Below are 21806 nucleotides of genomic sequence, written 5' to 3'. Positions count from 1 at the left end.
GAGTAGTAACTCCAACTCCTAAGTCGGCCTCCCTGCCACTGACTAGGAGGGGGTGTTTCCCGGTCTTTTAGTACAAGAGGATATGGTATGACCAGGATCCCCGCAATATAAGCACAGATTCTGTTTGAAACGTCGCTGACGTTCCTCAGTGGAGAGCCGAGATCGGCCAATCTGCATCGGTTCCTCCTGAAGTATCGGATTTTGGAACATGGGAGCAAGGCGAGTAGTGGTCCGTCTGTAGGCGGAACGTTCCTGTGTACGTTCTCGAAAGCGTAGATCAATGCGGTTTCATAGGGTGATTAAAGAATCCAGATCAGTAGGAAGCTCCCGAGATGTTAACTCATCCTTAACTCGATCTGACAGCCCTTGCCAGAATGCCGCTACTAAGGCTTCGTTGTTCCAACTGAGTTCAGAGGACAAGGTGCAGAACTGTATGGCGTACTGACCGACTGTCATGGATCCTTGGCGGACGTTAAGGAGACTGGAGGCAGCTGAGGATATGCGACCTGGCTCATCGAAGACCTTACGGAAGGTCTCAATAAAGGTAGAGGCGTTGGAAAGCATTGCGTCATTTCGCTCCCACAAGGGGGAAGCCCAGGCGAGTGCCTGTCCGGATAATAGAGAAATGATGAAAGCCACTTTGATGCGTTCTGAGGGTAACGAAGCTGGATTACACTCGAAGTGTATAAGACACTGATTCAAAAATCCCCTGCATCTCTTAGGCTCTCCGTCAAACTTCTCCGGCGGGGAAAGTCTCAAAACAGCAGTGGATGTCACGGCAGGAGAGGAGGAGGTTGCTGCAGCCGCCGAGGTAGTCACGGGAACATTCTGAGCTGCGGTCATAGAGGTCTGGAGGGTCTTCAGACGTGAATGCAATGAAGCAACTGTGCTTGCTCAGCCTCTTGTTTTTCAACTCTATGAGCCAAATGGAGTAGAAGGTCACGTGCTGAAGGTTCATTAGACGACTCGGTCGACATGGCCAGAGCAAACTGTCACGGAGGTGACTTTAGTACCTGCAAGTATTGGCTCAGCTACACAAGGAGGCGCGGAGTCTAACACGCCGCCGGTCTTCACCAGGGACCCCCGCAAGGAAGTTTGGACTTCGCAGCGAGCGACGTGCAGGTCGCGGCCCTCCCAGATAGCTACTTGCGATGTAAGGGCAAATCCATAGTTGTACAGGCCGAGTCAGAACCAAGCGGGCAGATAAGGTACCAAATCAGGAGGCAGAGAATTGTCAGCAGGCCAAGGTCAATCCGAAGTAACAAGACAGGACACAGGGAAAATCCAAAGGTGAGGTCAGGAAGCAGGGTCAGTAACAGGAATCAGCAGAATGGATATAATGAAGGTATAGCTGGAACGCTGGAGGCTAGATAACTAGTTGCTCTGGCATCCAAGTGATGTCAGAGCAGGATATATATAGGAATCCTTATCCCTCATTGGTGGACAGTGATTCAGCGGTCAGACAGCTTGCCGCCGACAGAAAGCCTCAGCAGCGCGTCCCGTTGTCATGGCGATGGGCGCGGCTGCGCACCGCGCCGCCGGAAGACGCGTCTCCGTTGCCTAGCAACGGGACGCTCAGAGGGAGACAGACGTCCGTCCCTGCTTAGCGTGGAGGCGCGGGGACGGCGTCTCACAGATGTCAAACTGGGAAAAGAATGATGACCACCTTGCTTGACAAGCATTCAGAGATAATGCAAATTTTAAATAAAGGAGATTTTTATGATCCGAATGAATGGTTACAGGAAATCACAACAAGTTTCTTCATTATTCCAAGGCTAGTTTGATGGCTTAAAGTTCCTAGTTACCAATGTCGTAGTTCTTTTCATCTGGTAAGAGTTTGCGAGAAAAGAAGCCGCAAGAATGAAGTTTCACAGAAGAGGCTCCCTGCGATAAGACTGCCCCGATCCCATAGGAGGATGCGTCCACTTCCAGGAAGAAGGGACAGGAATCCATAGGCTGTTGTAACACAGGAGCTGAAGAAAAGACAGTTTTTTAGGCATTTAAATGCTCCTACTTCATCTGGAGGCCATTTCCTGGAATCGACATTCTTTTTTCTGAGAGCAGTGATGGAAGCAACCAAAGAAGAAAATCCATTGATAGATTGTCGATAATAATTTTAAAAGCCCAAAAATCATTGGGTAGCCTTGAGTCTGGAGGGCAGATGCCAGTCAGAGATGGTCTTAAGTTTGTCTGGGTCCATTTGAAGTCCAGAAACCGATACAATATAACCAAGAAAAGATATTTGAGGTTTTTTCAAATAGACATTTTTTCAGCTTACAATGTAAATGATGACGTCCGAGATGAGGGAAGACTTGAACCGCATATTCCCGGTGAGTGGGAAACTCATAGGAAAATATGAGGATATCGACCAAGTATACCACCCCAAAAAAATATACTAAAAATATCATTAATGAAGTTTTGGAAGACATTTGGAAGAAGAGCATCACATAGTTCAAAGGGCATAACCAAATACTCAAAATGACCATTTCTCGTATTGAAGGCAGTTTTCCATTCGTCACCCTCTCTGATGCAAATAAAATTGCACACTAATCTCAGATCCAATTTAGAAAGAACAGTTGCTCCCTTTATCCAGTCAAAGAGTTTGAAAATTATTGGTAAGGTACATCTGTTTTTAACCGTGATGGCAAACCACAACAATCAATGTTTTCATCTTTTTTTTTTAAAATATAACACCCCCTTTCCCATAGATCAGCTGGGTGTCTATGTAAAGGGTGTTGTGACCTGTTGTGTTTCCTTTACCTTATTCTCAGTTAGCGCAGTGCCTCCACCATGGTCTAAATGCAGTAGGATCTTTGTTGGGTAGTGTTCTTGACAAGCAACACCAGAGGGAGACCAAGGAACCCGCCGACCCCTACTAACAAAACCACAGGCACACACAGAAAAAGACAGCAATAGGCAAATTGGTCTTTGAAAGCCACGCTGGCACTTTTATTGATTGGGCACGTGCTCTCAAAGGATTTTCATGTCTAATTGGCCTTTACATATGCCAAAATAGAATATCTCTTATATAAACTGTATTTTAAAAATAGCCCTTTAAAACAGATGAAATATAGTGAATGTACAAGAATACAATGCAACAACTTAACCTTTCTTACCCTAGTCAAGAGGTACTTCTACCTTAATTGCTTACTTGCAATTATTCTCCAACTGTAATAATGTCTAGCAATAGCACATTCTAAACAGAAATGCACTAACTTAACATGCTATACATCAATATATTCATATTTAGCACTAAAATGCAGTTAAGTGGTGTTATGAGGAAACTAATGACAAGCAAATGTCTCTCCACTTCTCTATCCCAGAAGCGGTAGACTATGGTAGAAAAGGCTCCAGAATAAAGTTGCTTGTGTAAGTTTTCCTTAGCTTTGTCAAACATAAATCTCTTTTAATGGTGACACTCTGTAGTATCCCTCACTTTTCTAATAAGCACAATCTTTAGTCTGTCTTTATTCCGATGGAATAGTATTTGAAGAAATTGGGCGTGTACACACTATCCTCCTTGTCTCGTCCTATTACACAGGCCCAGTCCTGCAGTGAGCCATCTCTCCTCTGTACTTCACTGTAATGAATGTCACTTGTCTGAGGTCAATTTTGTTGTTTAGTGCAGATGTTCACATTATATCTCAGTCTCTGATCCCTGTCTTTCCCTATCACTACCCCTAATAGTTTATCACAGTCCTGCAAGGGGTGTACAAATTATCTTCAGGCCTTACCACCAAGTCCCTATCTACCCAATAACAAGATTCAGAATACACAGTCTCATCAAATAATAGATAAACAGGGGTTACTTACCCTTTTAGATTCACTTTTCTCCTCAGACCTCACAGGAAATTTCAGCTGTTTCTCTCACAGGACAGGGTTGACAAGTCTGACCAGGATCTCCCTCCTGTCAGAGCTAATACTCTGCTGTCCTTCTCGGATGTTTCCTCCTAGGGTGATTTTCTTCAGAGACTCACAGGGCTTCTTCTGCTGACAACCTGACAGGGTTCTTCCCTGACTGATTCACAGGTTTTCTCCGCTGACTGGGACCAACTGCTACACTTCAACTGCCAGTTTGAAGTCATTCCTCTCAACTAACTGTCACCTTTTTTCTCGCTCCCTTGGTCTCTGTGATGTCCCTGTGAGCAGAGCTTTCTCAATCGCTGATGTTAGTGCACATGTACTGGTCATCATGTCCGCCGGCACTACATTGGCAAAAAAAGAACCCTGCTGCAGCAGGTGAAGAAGATTTCCACCTGAGCTCAGATGTCATTGTACCGTATACTGGCCGAGTGACTGTCTTCCCTGATGGAGACCCAGAATACCAGAGGCAGCACATAATAACATAGTTAATACGCCCTATCATTTTATGTGTTTCTTTCTAGTTCCACAATAAATGGTACTGAAATTCTCTGGACACTTGTTTTCTCATTTTATTTGACTGTGAGCAGGGCAGGCTGCTTTAAAAAAAAAAAAAAAGCTCCAGCCAATGTATTAACAGGTGTGCTGTTCTAAGTTACTCACTTTTCTTGGCCAAGTAAGATTTAAGGTTTGACAAATGTCATATATGAGATAAAGGAGTCAATAAAATAGTGACCTGTGGCGCAAATGATGTTTTGTGATGACCCACCTACCTTTGTCTGTTTTTTTATATGGGTTTGCGGGCCATGATAGCAGCATGTGCAGAAGTTAGTAATGTAGCATTTTCTGATGGGAGGAACTGTTGTTTAGGAGAGCCAGACTAATTTCTCCAGCTTTTGATAATGCAGTACTGTGCACCATTTTACCTATTGTAACATCAGCTGTGAATGAAACATACACGTTACTTCTTATCCATGTAAGTACTGATAAAACTATCACCATTATAAGGAAATTAAATTTCCTATAATCAATTAGGATCCTTACAGTGTGCTCCCCTTCCCCCTGCAAAAGGTGGATTTTATATGTCACTATGGCAAAATCTTACATGTACTTGTGGCACTGACTGTTCTTGTTCAGGCACTAATAACACTTACACTTATAAACATGGAATGCAAAAAAACAATAATCTTTAATTATTGTAGCCACTTTCCCCCAATAGTAACATCAAACAAGAAAACAGCACAAGAACAGCAATGGTATCTAATATGGTAGACATATTGCAAAAATTAGATTGTCAAAAAATATATTGAGCCTGATTCATTAAGGAAAATATATGATGATATTTGCCGTATTTTGCGCTAAATTGCACTGTGCATGCCCAGACATGAACTGTACACCAGAGAACACAAGTGTATGCAATTCATTTTTTCAGTACAAAGGACAATTTAGACAGGCTAAGATTTAATGGGTAGAACAGGGAGGAGAATGGGCGTATGCACGTAGTCAATGTACAGTAAGGGCGTGCGAAGCCTAAGCGCACGCAGCAGCGCCCCAGTCATTCTCTGGGCATCTCTAAGGCATGTATTTTTCAGTCGTAACACTTGCACCAGCTACAGAGCAGATGAAGTGCTGAGTGATAGTGATGAAGGCTGCGTCTGCATGCTAGAACATGTGTTTGCAATAAAGAGCAACTGTAAAAATGCTTTTTATGTACAGTAGATGTTAATAAAATTTTGATAAGTGAATTTCACAGGAGAAAAACATGCAAAAAAAAACTTGACAATATTATTAACAGGTGAGTATAATTGAGTACTTTTTTTCCCTCTGTGCATTCTGCTGGGACTTTATATTCAACATATGTAATGTATGTATCCAGCAGTGTGTTGTGTCTATCAGAGCAAAGCGTACCTAGACCAGTATTCAACAAGAGACAATTCTTCAGATCCACGTGTAGTTTAATACATGCCTGATTTATGTGTGTTTTTTAACAAAAATGCACATTATGTTCATTTTGCGTTCCTTTTGTTTTGTTTGCCTGTTTATTGACCTCAGCCTTCATAATGCTACATTCTCCAAGTCATTCTCCAGCTTTGTCCCTAACGACCCGCCCTCTCAGGTATAAGAGGCTTGGCTGATTGGTGTGTCTCAATATCTACCCCAGCGAAGCGGTTCTCTCCAGACAGCAACCATTTTATTTGTGTGGTGCTATAAAAACACATAGATACACAAATAGAGTTTGGTGCCCTGAAGCAAGCAGTGCTTGCAGCTGATGGCTGCTGTGAGTTGTTGGTCAGCCAGTTCAATCACTTGATTACAGAATACCAGCTTTTTGTGTGGGATCAACAATTTACAGCACCCTTGCATTTTGATGGCGACCCCAAATTCACCCTAATTCACCTGCAGTTTGAACTGCAAACACCATCATTTCCACAGAGGGGGGGGGTCAAAGTGGGACATGTCATCTCCCTGCTGACTAGCTACGTTTTGGCCTGGCCACAACACTCTACAAGAAAGATCCGTTGATCTTTGACTCTCCAGACCACACCACTCCTGCCAAGAGATGGAAGGATGTCTTTAATGTGGCAGCCGAGAACACTGGAAGAAAGCTTGTCCAGAACTGGACAATTTAAAACCCATCACAAAACAGTTTTGCTCACCATGTTGGGGCTTCTTCTTTCTTCCTTTCTGTAACTCAAATTGTCAATCACTCTCTACTGGGAGGATTACTCCAGAGACACCAATGCCTTCTTGGAATATGGAGCCATGGAGAATATCATATATTTGGACTTTGCCCACAAGATGGAACAATCCTTGGTTCTGAAAATCAGGCCAATGTCAGTAGAAGCTTTGGATAGATGACCCATAATACCAGCATTGGTAACCCACATGACTATCCTGGTCCTGATGTGTGTAAATCCAGTCATTGGGAGCTAATCTCATTCACACCCCAAATAGCCTAAATATCCTGGGTTACCCCTTATACTAAAGGCACAACCCAGTGATAAAATAAAGGGCTAAAAATGTACAGGAGTCAGAGTTATTGTAAAAAATCACTATTAAGAATCAGTACCCCTCCCACTGACCTCTGTCAAGCCACAGTCTTCATCAAACCGGACCTGGTTTATAACCTGATCTGTTTTCCGGGAGGGAGAAAAATGGATGGCCTTCAACACAGAGGATGGCTACTATGAATGGACAGAGATCTCATGGAACATCCTGGTGCAGGACTCCACTGGGGTATACCAATTCCCAAATTTCCAGCCTCCTCTAGGGTTCCTTCTGCCGATAAGCATGTGTAATATTTCCAGAAGCCATGGAAGAGGCTGCAGGAGCGGCTGAAGGCAATGGTAGCAAACGAAAAAATGTTAGCAGACCAGAGGAGACAGTATTCTCATGACTAGTCTAAGTCCTGAGCAGTAGTGATGACAGTCTCGTATGCAGGCTATAACATGTGTTTGCAATCACAAGCAGCTGTAAGAATATATTTTATGCTCAGTAGACATTGACAACATCCTAATACATGTATTTTTTTAAAAACTGTTATCATTAATACCTACATTAATAACAGGTCACAGTAATGCAATTTTTTTTCTTTGCACTCTTTTGCAAATTTATAATCCACATAGGTATTGGATGTATCATGCAGCATATTTTGTAGTAAAGCACAGTAGACCTACACCCGATTTAAATAGCACACGTATCTTAAAGAATTCCGAAAAATTCTGGCGTGCCCAAAGCCTAAAAATGTGCGTTTAATACTAAGTTCAGGTTGCACTCAGTATGCGTGCCTTGATGAATCCGACCATATAAGTTTTGTTTGACTATTGTTGTGATGTTAGGACAGATACCCTTTGGCTTTGCATTAGGATTTTTTAATAGTGGTAAAAATGTGAGTAAAACTAGCATTTTAAGTAGTGTTTGGAGGTTCCTGTAGGCTTCCTACAATGTATTTCAAAAAGGGGAACGCAAACAAAACATTGCCTCAATGCTAGTAAATGCTAGTAGCAGGAGAAGTATGTTTGATGACAATAATGTTTCCTAGTGTCAGACCTGCTTACATGATTTTTACTAGCATTAAATATGCTAGTAAAAGGCATGTAACAGGCACCAGTGGGTAAGAGCTTTAGGAGAAATAAGACGTTAACGTGGCAATAGGTAGTATATGCAACTTAACTTTTTATTATGCAAATCTATACAATTGAGATTTTAATTTGCAAAATGTTTCAGCCACGTAAAATTACAAAAAGTCTAAAACTTTAATCAAAGTGATTGCTTTCCTTTTACATAAAGACCAAATAGTGTATATACTTCCAAAACAGTTTGCAAAATTTCACCCTGCTTCAGAAATGTAACATTTTCTGAAATGAAAACTGAAAGTGTGAGAGTACATTTGGCATTTCAATATAACTCAGTTGGAGAAAAAAATGACATTCCATGTACTGTATAACAGTGAGACGCAATGGTCATCCTTGGGCAACATAGTCTGGCTTCATACACTACCAGCCTTGTTCCTGATGCCTCACAAAGCATTTCTTTAAGGGGAAAACAGAACACCCTTTGTAAATAGAGGTTCACATTTCTGAAACTATGAAGTAACATTTAGGCACTGGCTAGTTTACAGGAGGTTTTTCATTTTCCTGGCAACTCTCTGAAAAGTGCATTTGTTCTGAAAGCTGAATAGTTTAACACAAGGACATAATCTTGATTTGAATTAAATTTAATTTTGAATATTTCGGGGGATTTCCTTGCATTGTCCGTCTGTAAGTGCGTAAGGTGATTAAAGTTGATTGGGAGAAAAAAAAGTGTATGATAACTGTTATACATAATTTCAGCTGCTGTGTGGTGTTTCTAACTGAGATTGCACCTTAAGTGCTAAACCAAGTAAGGCTTCTGAGCTGTGCAAGGTTTCCTGGCAACTGTCTGAAAAGTGCATAGTTTAATGCAATCATATAGCTCTACACAAGCAAATAACAAAGCAAGGTATATATTTACACTTTTCTGTAAACTGTAATTTATTTATTTTTAAATCTATTTTAAAATATTACTCTCTAGCAATAAGTAGTATATTAGTACATGAACAATCTTGCATTAAAACTCTATTGCACTACACCAATATAGTATTATTTCTTGTTAACTGATACTGCTTTAATGTTAAAGTATCCCCATATATTTTAAGCAAATTGCAGCCAGCAGGTGTTCCACGAAGGGTGTGCCATCAGGTGTTCATCTTGTTCAGGGGTTGACTGGCAGGCAAATTTTAGCCAAAGGGGATAGACCAACTTCGTGGCCCAGTGTGCGCCACTACCAGTAGATAAATGACCAAGCTACATCCTCCATATCCTTCCCACACTATTTATGCACAGGTAAAATTGTCTTTGTCTGCTTCCCACCTCTGTAGGATACAGTGGGAAGCAGATTCCTCTGTCATCTTCCTGGAAGTATTCCAGCAATGAAGACTTGGTGGGTACTGAGAGGGGTAGGTGGGAGAGGAAATAGAGGGAGGTGAGAGGGAAGAACAGCTCAGGAGTCTGGTTCCCGACACACCGCTTACAATCCAGCAATGAAGAGTCCATGGGCACCAAGTTGGAAAAGTAGGAGGGGTAGAAGGAAATGCTGGAGAGGGAATGAGGGAGGAATGGTAGCTGATCTGTGAGCAGCAATTGCAAGGTGGATAGTCCTAGAGAAGGGCCAATCACCAAGAAATGCCATTATGGAGGAGGAAAGTCACTCAATATGCCCACATTATACCAACCTGGCCTAGCCCGTCACTTTTCTTGTTCTATATGTACACTTCGGGAACAATAATTTGAGAGTGAATACTGCTGTGTAAGATGCAAACGAGTTACTCATCTGGAAGCCCACATTCTAAATCTGTCTGGTGGTAGGGGGGGTGCAATGTAAGAAAAACATAGGACAATTAATTAGTGGGAAAGGGAATGGAAGGATTATATTATAAACAAATATATCCAAAGTCAACACAAACATTTGTCTAACAATATGTACAAAACAAAGAAAAGCAGCAATCATTTGTGAATGGGAAAAAAATAATTATATGAAGAGATTATTTACTTTAAGCTGTGGAATTCATTACCACATGAGTTGCTACTGGCAAATCAATAACTAAATTTAAAAATAGATGTCTGGCTATAATTCATACAGGATATAATGGGGGTGATTGTACAGGAAATGTATTCAATTTTTGGTTTCATGAAAGAATCTTTTTCCTTGTTAGGTGAAACTGGTAACTGTCATATTCGGAGTTTTGTTTTGCCATCCTTTGACACAATTAGAATTTATGAATTGACTTGTGTCTTTTTTCAACCTTTCTAACGATGGAACTACAAACCTCCCAACAAGGAATCGGGCCAAAAATGGACCTCACCCAAAAATGCCTGTTTCCCGTCCAGAAACACCCACTTTGATGCTAGATACAGCTAATTTGGGTCAAAACTCCGCCCAGTTGTGTAAGCCCCATCCCTTTTACAGCCCTTGATTCGGGACATTTGGGAGGTATGTCATTATATAATATATGCCTGGCTTATGTGATACTTTATGCTCTCATTCACACATGTGCTGGTAAAATGGGTAAAACGCATAGTTTTAGTGATGTAGTTTTTGAAAGGCTTTCAATGGGCTTTTGATGTGTTATGCTTTTACCAATACAATCTATCAAACTGTTAGTGCAAGTTAGCGCACGAGAAACAGGGAATGAACTCAGGAAAGCGTTTCAACAGAGGATAAGTTTAAATTAATACTAAAGCATATTAATTTGCAGGAATGCAATTTATGTGGGAAGCACCAGATTATACAATATATAAGTGCTGAGAATTTGTGAATTAGTTAAATATTATTATATATTTTTTTTTAGATCGATGATACTATAAACTGCTCTGAGAAATGTGCAGTCAGACTATACTGAAAGGCTTAAACGTGTTAAACGTGACACTGAGCAGTAAGATAACATGTTGTTGGTCACACAGGTATAAAGGACAATACAGATTTATGTCATTTATCAGCTGTGAAATGCAAAATATTTGCAAAATTTTCAATATAGTTGAGGTAAACAAAATGCCATAACATGATAAATCTATTGTTATTCAATGGATACAGTGTAATATCCATATAGCCAGCTAATGTTGATATAAAGGTTGTTTCGACATATAAGTTGAATTATATTTGAGGATCTACAATTAAAACTCAAAGTGCAATCTTTATTTTCATATAAATGAAATAAAATATATATATATATATATATATATATATATATATATACAATAGTGCGTGTTGTGGGGGTTATCTAAGTTCCATGTACTGTAATCTGTCTCTTACAGCGGTACGTGTGAGTGACAGTTTGACTGGATACATTATCTACCACTTTGTTATCACTGATAAGACAGCACAGACTCATGATATGGCTGAAATGAACATTACTGATTCCTCTTCTGTAGCCTAATCCTCTCTACTGAAATCATACTGTACTCAGTCACACAGTGCTTCCAGAGGGAGGGTCTAAAATCGAAGGTAAAGTTGATTGCATTGAAGGAAGCCAGAGAGTGGAACACAACTGTACAGTCTGTATCCTGTATCCTGACACACAGATAAGGTGCCTCAGGGACTTGTGGAGCTGTACACAGTGCTGTAAGAAAACTCAGCTCACTTGATGCACTCCTTTAGAGTGTTCTACTGTAGTCTCCAGAGGAAAGTGGATCAACTGGCAAAAGCAGAGAATGTTTTCTTGTGTGTGAGTGAAAACGCAGCTAGCCAGTGGACACCCTTCTTTGCTTCACATCTGGAAAGTTAAATCACAGCACAAGTTTTAATGTTGGAAGCACCACAGAAGTGAAGAGGGTGTGTGTCTGACAGAGAATTGGACTTGAATCTAGTAGTAGGGAAAATATTACTGAATGCAAGGAAAGAATGGCTCACATTTTCCTAATGTGGTATACATTTGTGCTATTAGTTTTCTTGGGATATCCATACTCTTGCAATGCTTCATTTGAAGGTAGCGCATTTCACTTGGAAGCTGAAGGGAGCACATCAACCACCAGCAGGCAAGACTCCAACGTTATAGACTCCAATGTTATAGACGTGCGACAATCATACATTCCTGCCAGGCTGATTCCAGTATCACAGGTAAGAATTAATTTATTATTTTTATCCAAAATTTGTAAGGTGCCACAGTGCTCCGCTGCAATCCATTCTATACATCATGGGTCAATGTCAATATATGTTGTCTTATGTTGAATGAAGCTTTAATATAATAAGCAAGAGAAGATAAGTGAAAGTCAGTAATATATTGTCATTCCTAATCTACCTATATCTCTATTCAGCAGGTGTTGTTCATCCTTTACACTTGTCTCTAGTTGTGTAAGTATTGGATAGCAACAGTGTTCAAGTAAAAACTGTAGATGTTTACAAAATATGGGGTTCAACTATATACAGTATATAGGCTATACCTGCCCTCATAGGTTGATAAGCACGATGTACTGTATCAATAACTAGCAATCAGGGTACATATAGGGAAATCACCAATGGTTGCCACAAATCTCACAGAAATTAATTCATAGCTATGAAAACAGCATTGCATGGAAATGTTTGTTCAGTGATGATATTGCTCCACTAACTGCAATATGGCATATTATAAGCAATTAAATGTATTCGCTGTAATATCTCATTACATCTACAATTTATTGGTAGGCAGTGCTTGTGAGTATATTATAGTATATAATATGCAATGCTTCTGAGTATAATAGTATATGTGTTATTACTCAACTTGAAAAAAGGAAAACATGGTGATTTTTAACCAGCAATAGCTTATTTCCCACTGTTTGCTAAAGAAGTTATTGTAAACCTTCCATGTCCATAAAAATTAACTTTTCCTGTTCAGGTTCATGGTAAAGACGAACATACTACTTTATGTGATTACAATAATAGCATTAACATATATGTAATAATGCATAGAAGATTTTATCCCTGCGTCTGAATGGTTTAATTGTACTTCCCCTTTAAAACTTCCCTTCTTTACTAAAGTATCTGCGCGTGCGCCACAAAGTGTGAGCAACAGATCAGAACCATGACATCACAGAGAAGAGAAAAACAGCCGTCACACTGTGTGACTTAGAAGCTCCAGCTCTACAAGGGTCATTTATTAACTTTTAGTGCTAACACTAAAATAACAAATGTCCCACAGTATGTGTAAATAGTATCCTGTTCCTCTTGAAGAAAAAAGGTAATAAAATGTGACACGCTGTAGATTCATGAAAGTGTCTGGGGAAAAAGTGTGGCTACCAGAGTCATATAGTATAAAATGCTATATATATATAAAATGTTCATGTTTGCTTCTGAGACTCGTACACAGCAGTTATATTTAATCAATTTATCTTAATTCTGAAATTGTATACACAAGTTTTTCAGCAACATGTACAATACATTCATTATCATTAGGGCTGGAGAGTGGGTGAAAAATACCTCAGTCTGCCTATGAGGTTTGACAAGGAAGAATTATATTAATGGAAGATGGGGCTACCTCCTAGGGCCCAAAGCCCACGGCTCCAGATTCATTCGTAAATTGGGGTGTACAGAGCAGGATTAGGGACAAGGGCCCCTGAAAACTAACTGGCCCTTTAGTTGGCTGCAAGACGAGGACAGATGTCTATCTGGACCAGTAGCAGAACACTTGCAGACTCCTATTGGTCCACAGGGTCACACACACCCTAGGCTGTGTGCATCACCAGCTTTTGCTGGTGAATAGAGCAGTACATGTTCCCCAGGAAAGATTGTATCACGGTGGAATACACTGGACTTAGGCAGCAGAACTAGAAAATGGAGAAGAGAGTGACTGGGTTATTGGGAGGGTGAAGTAGTTGCCTCATCAGAGCCCAAACTGCCTCTTGGCAGCCCTGTGTATCATCTGTATACATTTGAGATATTTGCAGCCTCTAAAACAGATGCACACTATTATTTGACATATGTTATTAACACTTGCACATACTTATCAAGTTGGTGCTAAAATCCCTGTCTGGTTTGGTAAGTGTGAAATAGCAGTGCGTACACAGGGCGATACATATTGTCAGTGCACCATTTACAAATGTCAGACAGCAATGTGAAGAACAGATCTCTGTTACAGTTTAATCATACACACAGGAGTATGGCCCACTGGTTGCTAAGGAGGCTATTATACACCTTTTTGCTCCTATGACTAATAACTTTTCCTGTTAACCTGTTTGGTTTCATGGTAGTGATTGCAACATACTGCTTTATGTGACTACAAAAATAAGATTAACATGTAAAGATGTATAAAAATGGAAAAAAAGCTAAGTCAAATTATTTCTTTTCTCCTTAGTGATTTGTTTGTACTTTGTAGAGTTATACAGGCTGGAGTTCTAGTTGGTTAATGTTCTGAGAAACTCATAATCACCTTTTAGCATAGAGAAGATCATGCACTGTATTGTACATGAAATGTTAGAAATTCCCAAGTGTACAGAATCCTAGTATACCGGGATGCATGACAATATTTGAAGGCCAGTAATGAATGAACAAGTGTGTATCTTCTACACTTATGTGACATGGCAGAATGGAAAATGCATTAAGAATGTAACATGTATAAATGATGAGTCCAGAAAAGCATAGTTGATTTTATTCCCACTCAAAAGGCCATTAAAGCAAGGAATTCGCAACTTGAGAGTTGAACTCTAATGGGCTCATTGTGTGTAAGACACGCATCCTAGATATCATATGACATACTGCCAAAAAAACTTACTACTATTTCTATTATAACCAGTGAAATCAAGTGTTAACAGATGTGATGTGTGCAGATATTAAGACATTACATAGAAAGTGTAGCCAAATGCTGATAAACATTTCTGGAGAAAGTGTCAAATTCACATTATGTGAGAAATTTCACACTTGAGGTGAAAGCAAATTTACATTTATAGAATTAAATACAGGGGATTTTTGGTTACTGTTACACCCAACCCTCCAATTTAAGGAGCACTGGATATTAAGGCAACATTAGCTTACTGTTTGACAAGCATATATTTATATTATTTAACACTGTTCAAACTGTAATGGCTGTTAGAGGAAAAATATTATATTTGGAAATGACTGCTAAGACTTAATTGACAAAAAAGTGGTGAGAGACTTAAAATAAACACAACAGAAGAGCTTTAGTTCATATCTGAGTGCACACAGGTTGATGCTGACTGTTCGCTTTATAAGTGGCTGTTTCTGATTGGTTTGCCTGGTCACTTGTTCATCTTACTGTAAGTCCACAGCTCTGTGTCACAAACTCACTGTCATCAGTCACTTCATGTCTGAGGGATAAGATTCAAAAGGAGGCTTTTACTGTACTGCATACCTAAAAACAGCTAGTGAGGTGATGATTAGGCAAAGGCCAATTAGATCAAGTTAATACGATTTAAATTATTTAGTTATCGAAAAGAGAGAAGAAAAGATGTGTATTTAGGGGCACTCCGGAGTGGCCAGTACATTAAAATATATAAACTTTATTAGGTATGCATTAAAATAGTAGAATTGGTTGGATAGGGAGCGAAGTAGCTAAAATCAATAGCTAAAAAAATTTTGTCCTTTGACATTAAAAATTCAACACAAATAGGTTGGCTCTTAATAGAGGCACATGATCACAGTCTAAGTTATATGAATAGCTTGTCCTGTAGGCACACATCATGCTGTTTGTCTCATGATTAATCTCACACAAACGCAAAAAGAAAAATTAGCTAAAATTAGTTATCTTTAAATGATAGGATTGGAAACAAAATTTTAGGTTTTATTTTTATTTCAGAGTAAACTAATACAACTGGCATATATGTGTTTGAATATAAATAATAAAGGCAATCTATCTGTATGTTAATTTTTCAATTTAAATTATATCAGGAATATAGATAGAAACATCTTCCAGTTAAGGGTTAAAATGTTGCTTTGTGTGTATGGTTTATTCATATTTATAAAATCCTCTCATTTAACATATGATGAGCAGGCTAATGCTAGGGTCACAAGGGCAAGTATGTATTATTTCCTATGCTGGGTAACTGAGCCCTCGAGATTAGTCATACTATTTTCTTTGATGGAAATGACACAGTTAAATTTAGGGGGAAATCCAAACCACACATGTTTTTAATTCAAGTGTTTCAGTTTCTCACGAATATATTAATGAAAATCAGCTGCCAGAAAACAAGTAATCAACATGCACCCAATTAATGGCAGACAGCAAGCTAAGGATTCATTGCTTCACATACCTGACTTCCATGCATGGGGCCTCATTCCATTTGTTCCTAATTTCAAATCATGCAAGTGGACGAAAAACATTGAGTTTTTGTTCATCCTACAGTAGTTACAATGATGAAAAATTGTATGTTATGCCCACGTCTGACCACTATTAAGCTATGTAACCTCTGGCATTAAAATCATTGTGCCAAACAATTATATTTAAATTTTTTTATGTCCATTTAACTCGTGTAGGACTGCAGTGTATTTTTATGAATGTCACTTGTTCTATTTTCATGCATTTGAAAACTATACAGTTATTCCTAAATGCATATCTAAATGAATATGAAATGCATATGAAACACATGTTGTACATAAATGCAAAGCATTAAAATCGTATTTCAAACATCAGTGTTTTCGCTGCCTTACTGTGGTTCTAAGTAACTGTGGGACATATTTATCATATGGGGAAAAGCCATATGGCTGGTGAAAATAGGTATTTTCCCCATGGGGAAGTCTATTTAACAAGCATAATGTTGGTACATGTATGGCTGCATTATAAAGTTGTAATAGTGGTCTCCTGCTACATTAATTAAAACATCCCTGTTCAAGTATGTATAACTACCGATACAGGACGCACAAAAGAAAAAGAAAAACAAATCAATTTACTAGAGTAGGAGAGATTTCCTCTATGGATAATAGAGGCCTCTGTGAGGATTAGAGCGGATATGGTCCATTTTGAGATGCATATGACATTTCACATTCTGTTTACCTTGGAAATGTGCATATGCATATCCTCAAGTCTTTGGCGTCATGTCTTTAGTCTCTTCCACATACATACAAGCCTGTCTCTAAAAGAGTTCTGTATGCACAAAACCACACATTTGCCTATTGAGAAATATCCATTGCTTCTTTACAATAAGATTTTCTTGACATTGAAAGTTGATCCAATGTGAACTAATAAGAGTGCACCCTGAATCAACATTCTAACATTGTCCATATGTAATGTTTAGCTATTTAATTAATGTCAAGATAATAATTGTATTAAAATAGACTTATAAACTTTATTAAAATAGTAAATAGTCCTTAGATGGACATCTTCTTATGCCATAAAGACGTACTACGTGCTGTGCCATCATGTAAACATGTGTGATCTATATAGTAAAACTTATTAACATTCAGTATGGGTCATCAATTAACCTGTTCAAATGTGAACGCTTTGTGATATCTTGTGCCCAATGCTGCGTGATTATCACCACCCAGTTGTAAGGGAATATATACAGATTGGCGCATCAATGTAGAAGAGACAGCCAAGGTGCAAAATAGTGCAACCTCTGATGCTGAGCCAAGATTTTGTTTTGCAAGATATTTAAAAGAGCTTCGAAGGGTGGAGATTGTGCATTGACATGGGATATCTCAGTTTAGTGACTAGTTGCAAATCCTTTTTATCCCTGCTAAACAACTTGAGATCAACAGGTATTCACAAGTACCAGAGGTCAGGCATCAGTTATTACTTATAATAGGATGCTTTATGCATCATCCAGTATTCTGTTTTGCACATAAGTTAAATACTGACTTCTTTTTCATGTAGCACACAAATACTTGATAGCTTATTTCTTCACTGAAATTTAAAGTTGATATTTGTGTGTTACATGAAAAAACAGTCAGTATTTAACTTATGTACAAAACAGAAAACTAATTTTCACCCCTTGCATTGTAACATGGACCTGTCTAGGAGACTGAAGTAAGAAACTTCTTAATTTAAGTTCCTTAATGAATCAGGCCCCTGTTGCCACCCCCCCCCCCCCCCCACCACCTTTCACCTGTATAGACAGTGGTCAATGTGGAAGTTTAGAGAAGTTTTACAATGAACAGTATGGCATACCACCGTCTACCAGCCCACTTCAACCACTGTGTGTATACGTGCGTGTATATATATATATATATATATATATATATATATATATATATAATAAATAAACACAAGTCCTTCATTGCAGCTGTTCAGGGAAGCCTTACATACTTCTCAATAAACTATACAAAAGAAACCACTAGAAAGAACAGCACTGTGAGAATACTCTAGTCGATTCACTATAAATATCTAAAATTAAAATATATATATATATATGGTACGTGTTTTCGAACACGATGATGCCTATTCATTAGCACTCCCCCACAAGCTAATCAACCCATTGCAGGCAATTCATTAATGCCCCCCATGGCAAATAATTCATCAACCCATTGCAGCCAATACATTAACCCCCAACACAATTCTTCAACCCATTGCAAGGAATTCATTACCCTCCCCCAGGCAAACTCACCAATCCATTGCAGCCAATACATTAATCCCCTACCCAATTTACCAATCAATTGCAGGCAATTCATTATTCCCCCCCCCAGGCAAAGTCATCAATCCATTGCCGCCACTACATTTAACCCCCCAATTCAACCCATTGCAGCCAATATATTAACCCCCCCGCCCCCAATTAGTCAACCCATTGAATGCAACTGCATCGGATTTGCTCTTTGCTGTCTCCCTGAGCCTAGCTGGATGTACTGGCAGTCGGGACCACCCCCTTGAGACCACTGACGGCCCCGATAATCGAGGAAGAAGCTGATTGCCAGTATTTGCAAATCAAAAATATATAAAAACAAATATTAATGGGCCCAACGCTGCGCCCACCCAGAACCTAGCACCCCAGGCTGCAGCCTGATCAGCCTATTGACTGATCAGGCCCTGATGACGATGATGATGATAAGAGGTTCTTCGAGAATGATGATGACAGAAGGGGATTAAGGCTGAGAATCTGAAGATGATGTTCTGTCCTATGGGGACAGCATCGAAGGGAAGGATTCTTTGGATCCCTCTCTTGCAGGCTTGGTTCCCTCCTCTCTGTTAAATAACGAAACTGACACGTGTGACCTAAGGTCGGTGCATATGCTGTAAAGACTCCGGTCAGAAGCCTGGAGTTTATGTAAAAACAGAGTGATCCCCAGGACAGCCTGTTATTGGAAGCACTGTTATGGCATAACTTTTTGATAAATGACCGCGTTATATCATTCCTTATTGTTGCAATAATGGATGATAATTAACGGGGGGGGAAATACGGCCAGTAACAAATAGGCCCTTTTTTTCATGGATAATCTGTACCCCCGGCAGATGCTGTCTGAGGACTGCTGTACTTCAGTAGGGCACATGTACACACAGTGGCCATTTTATTACACACACCTTTCTAGTACTGGGTAATACCCCTTGTGCCCCAGAACTGTATGGATTACAAGGTGCTGGAAACTTTCCTTCTGATTCTGGTCCATGTTGACATGATAGCATCATACAGTTGCTGTAGACTTGTAGGCTGCACATTCATAAATAAATCTGATGAATGGGGAGGGTAAGTGGGGCACATATAGTTTTAGAATGTATTTGTGTTTATACTGTAGCTTTTTGACAACCTTTTAAAATGGATTTGAACGGGGTGCTTGTTTCACAGTATAATGTTAATAATGTAGCCATTAACTCAACTGTTCTACAGATAAACCTCTCAGCATCACATTCCACACCTTCACTGTAGCAGCGAGAGCACAGAAGACTTCCAAGATGAATGTCTGCTTCACTATATATGGACAAATGACTTCTATATATTTATAACATGGTCACATGCAATCTTTGTAGTTAGGTCCCAAAACAGTTGTTATATTGAATTTAAATTCCATTGCAGAAAGACAAGTGAAAACTTTAAAGTTAAAACTACAGACTTGAGACCAGGTGTTTTGAAGTATAATGAAGCAAAAATAAAATAAGTAAGTAAATGAATTGGTTTCATCTGGAATATATAAGTGACAGGTTTCCCTTTGACTTTTAGTGCCCAGTGTTACAGAGTAGAAGACATGAACAATTCTTGATGTTCAGTACATTTTATATTCACCTAGAAACAAACATTTTATGGGCTGAAACAATACTTCTGATAATTCAGCCTATTAATTCACAAGGAGACTATCATCTGACTGAGGCACTTCATGACCAATATTTACGACGCATTGATTCCTTGTGAATTGAGACTGTATTCTCCTGTATATTGGTTCGGCCTCTACATGACTGTCTCTACTGCAAACCTCCCAACATTTGGAGTTATGAAAGAGGGACAAATAATCCATGCCTCCATCGAGCGCAATCACCGCCCACTAACCTCCTCTTTGCGCAGTTAGTGCAGTAGCGCTTTTTGAACAGACGTCCTGCCCCACTTCCTCCTAGACCACAGGGGAAATTGGCTGCTATGGAAACGGAGCATGGCACTCCGATACCGGGACAAATTGTAAGTCAGACGGGACATCAGGATAGTCCATTGAAATCGGGACTGTATGGCTGGAATCAGGACACTTGGGAGGTATGCTAGTTTCATCAGGTCTTTAAAGAACTACTAAAAGTTTCCCAAATGGAAACATGACATTCAGTGCCTCTTTAAGACTGAAATAAGTGTCTACTGATGAAACACCTAGGTGTTTTTTAAAAAACTATATATATAACAAATCTAGAGTGCCCACTTTGGACAACCACATCCAAAAAACATGACCCTTCCATGCAGCAAATAAGGGTGCCTCCTCCTGCCGGTAAACCCATTTCTTGAAGCCAACAGCCAGTATGTGCTGTGTCTCTCAGCATTGGTGGATTAAGTCTGTCTAAAGCTAACAATAGAGTTTTAGTGTTGGGATATGGATATTAGGTAAATAACTTTTTTTCCTTGCAGAAACCAGCAGTATTATGTGCAGTCCAGTGGTAATGGGGGGTCCCGAGTGAGATGTAGATGGGGAAAGAGGGCTCTTTGTCATATGGACGGACATGAATTACTACTAGTGTTGGCCTAAAGGGCACTGTTTTTTAGCCCGTGCAATAGTTACATGATTATTCTCTAAATTAGTATGTAGTAATGGCACTTGCCACATTTTCCTCCACTGAATTCCCAAAACTATCTCCAGCAGGCAGCAGAACAAAACACCTGTACTGTCCTATATGAAGTTGGACTGTTTCAGATATCCGCTACTTTGAGAGATGCTTACAGCTACTACTCTCAGCTATAGCATACATCCCCACTTTCCAGATCTATGCATGAAAATCCTGACTGGAAAGCAGGGGTATTGGAAATATAAAGTGATCCTAAAATTTATTGCAAATAGCCTCATGTTGTATGTGGGACTGAACTGTCAGTAGGCTGGTCAATGCATGTCCACCCTACAATTTGGGAGTTCGCCGCACATGCGCTGGCCACTGCACTTGCTTAGCAGTGCAGAACAGATGCCTGTTCTGAGCATGTCTCGGGCCATCACATGTACAGTAGAGAATAGAGGGGGCTTAGTAGGGTGGACTGGCATCACCAAGCCCTCACCCAAATTTTGCTATGGAGCCTTGCGATGCTGTTTTCCACCACTGGCTGTGTGTGCATGACTGTTAAGTACACACAGCTCCACCCTTCACAAGCAAAGCAGTATGAGGTGGGACCACCTGACTGCACCTACAGTTGGCAGCCATGACTAAAATCCCATTGCCACAAAATCAGCACTGTCCCTTCAGAATCAAGACAGTTGAGAAACTGAGCTGCTCTTTCCTGTTCTTGCAGCTTTCACTATATGTCTGGATCCTGGGAAATTGGGGCCCTGTTTTGTAAAGTGATAGGTACATGAAATATGAAAAGCTGAATAACAAGAAAATGAGTGAGACGTCGCTCCTC

At 39.7% G+C, this 21806-nt stretch overlaps 1 protein-coding gene across 1 annotated transcript in view; it reads left to right on the top strand.

The window, feature by feature from the left end:
* The first annotated feature begins 11390 nt into the window (after positions 1–11390).
* Positions 11391–21806, top strand: part of LAMA4 (laminin subunit alpha 4) — a 110200-nt gene continuing 99784 nt past the window's right edge. The window contains exon 1 of the mRNA XM_075202940.1: positions 11391–11994. Coding sequence (XP_075059041.1) covers positions 11779–11994 — 216 coding nt within the window. The 5' untranslated portion in view covers positions 11391–11778. The remainder of the gene's footprint in view (positions 11995–21806) is intronic.

This window comes from Mixophyes fleayi, chromosome 3 (genome assembly GCF_038048845.1).
Source record: "Mixophyes fleayi isolate aMixFle1 chromosome 3, aMixFle1.hap1, whole genome shotgun sequence".
In the NCBI taxonomy this organism is placed as follows: Eukaryota; Metazoa; Chordata; class Amphibia; order Anura; family Limnodynastidae; genus Mixophyes; species Mixophyes fleayi.
This window is presented reverse-complemented; position numbering and strand designations above follow the sequence as displayed.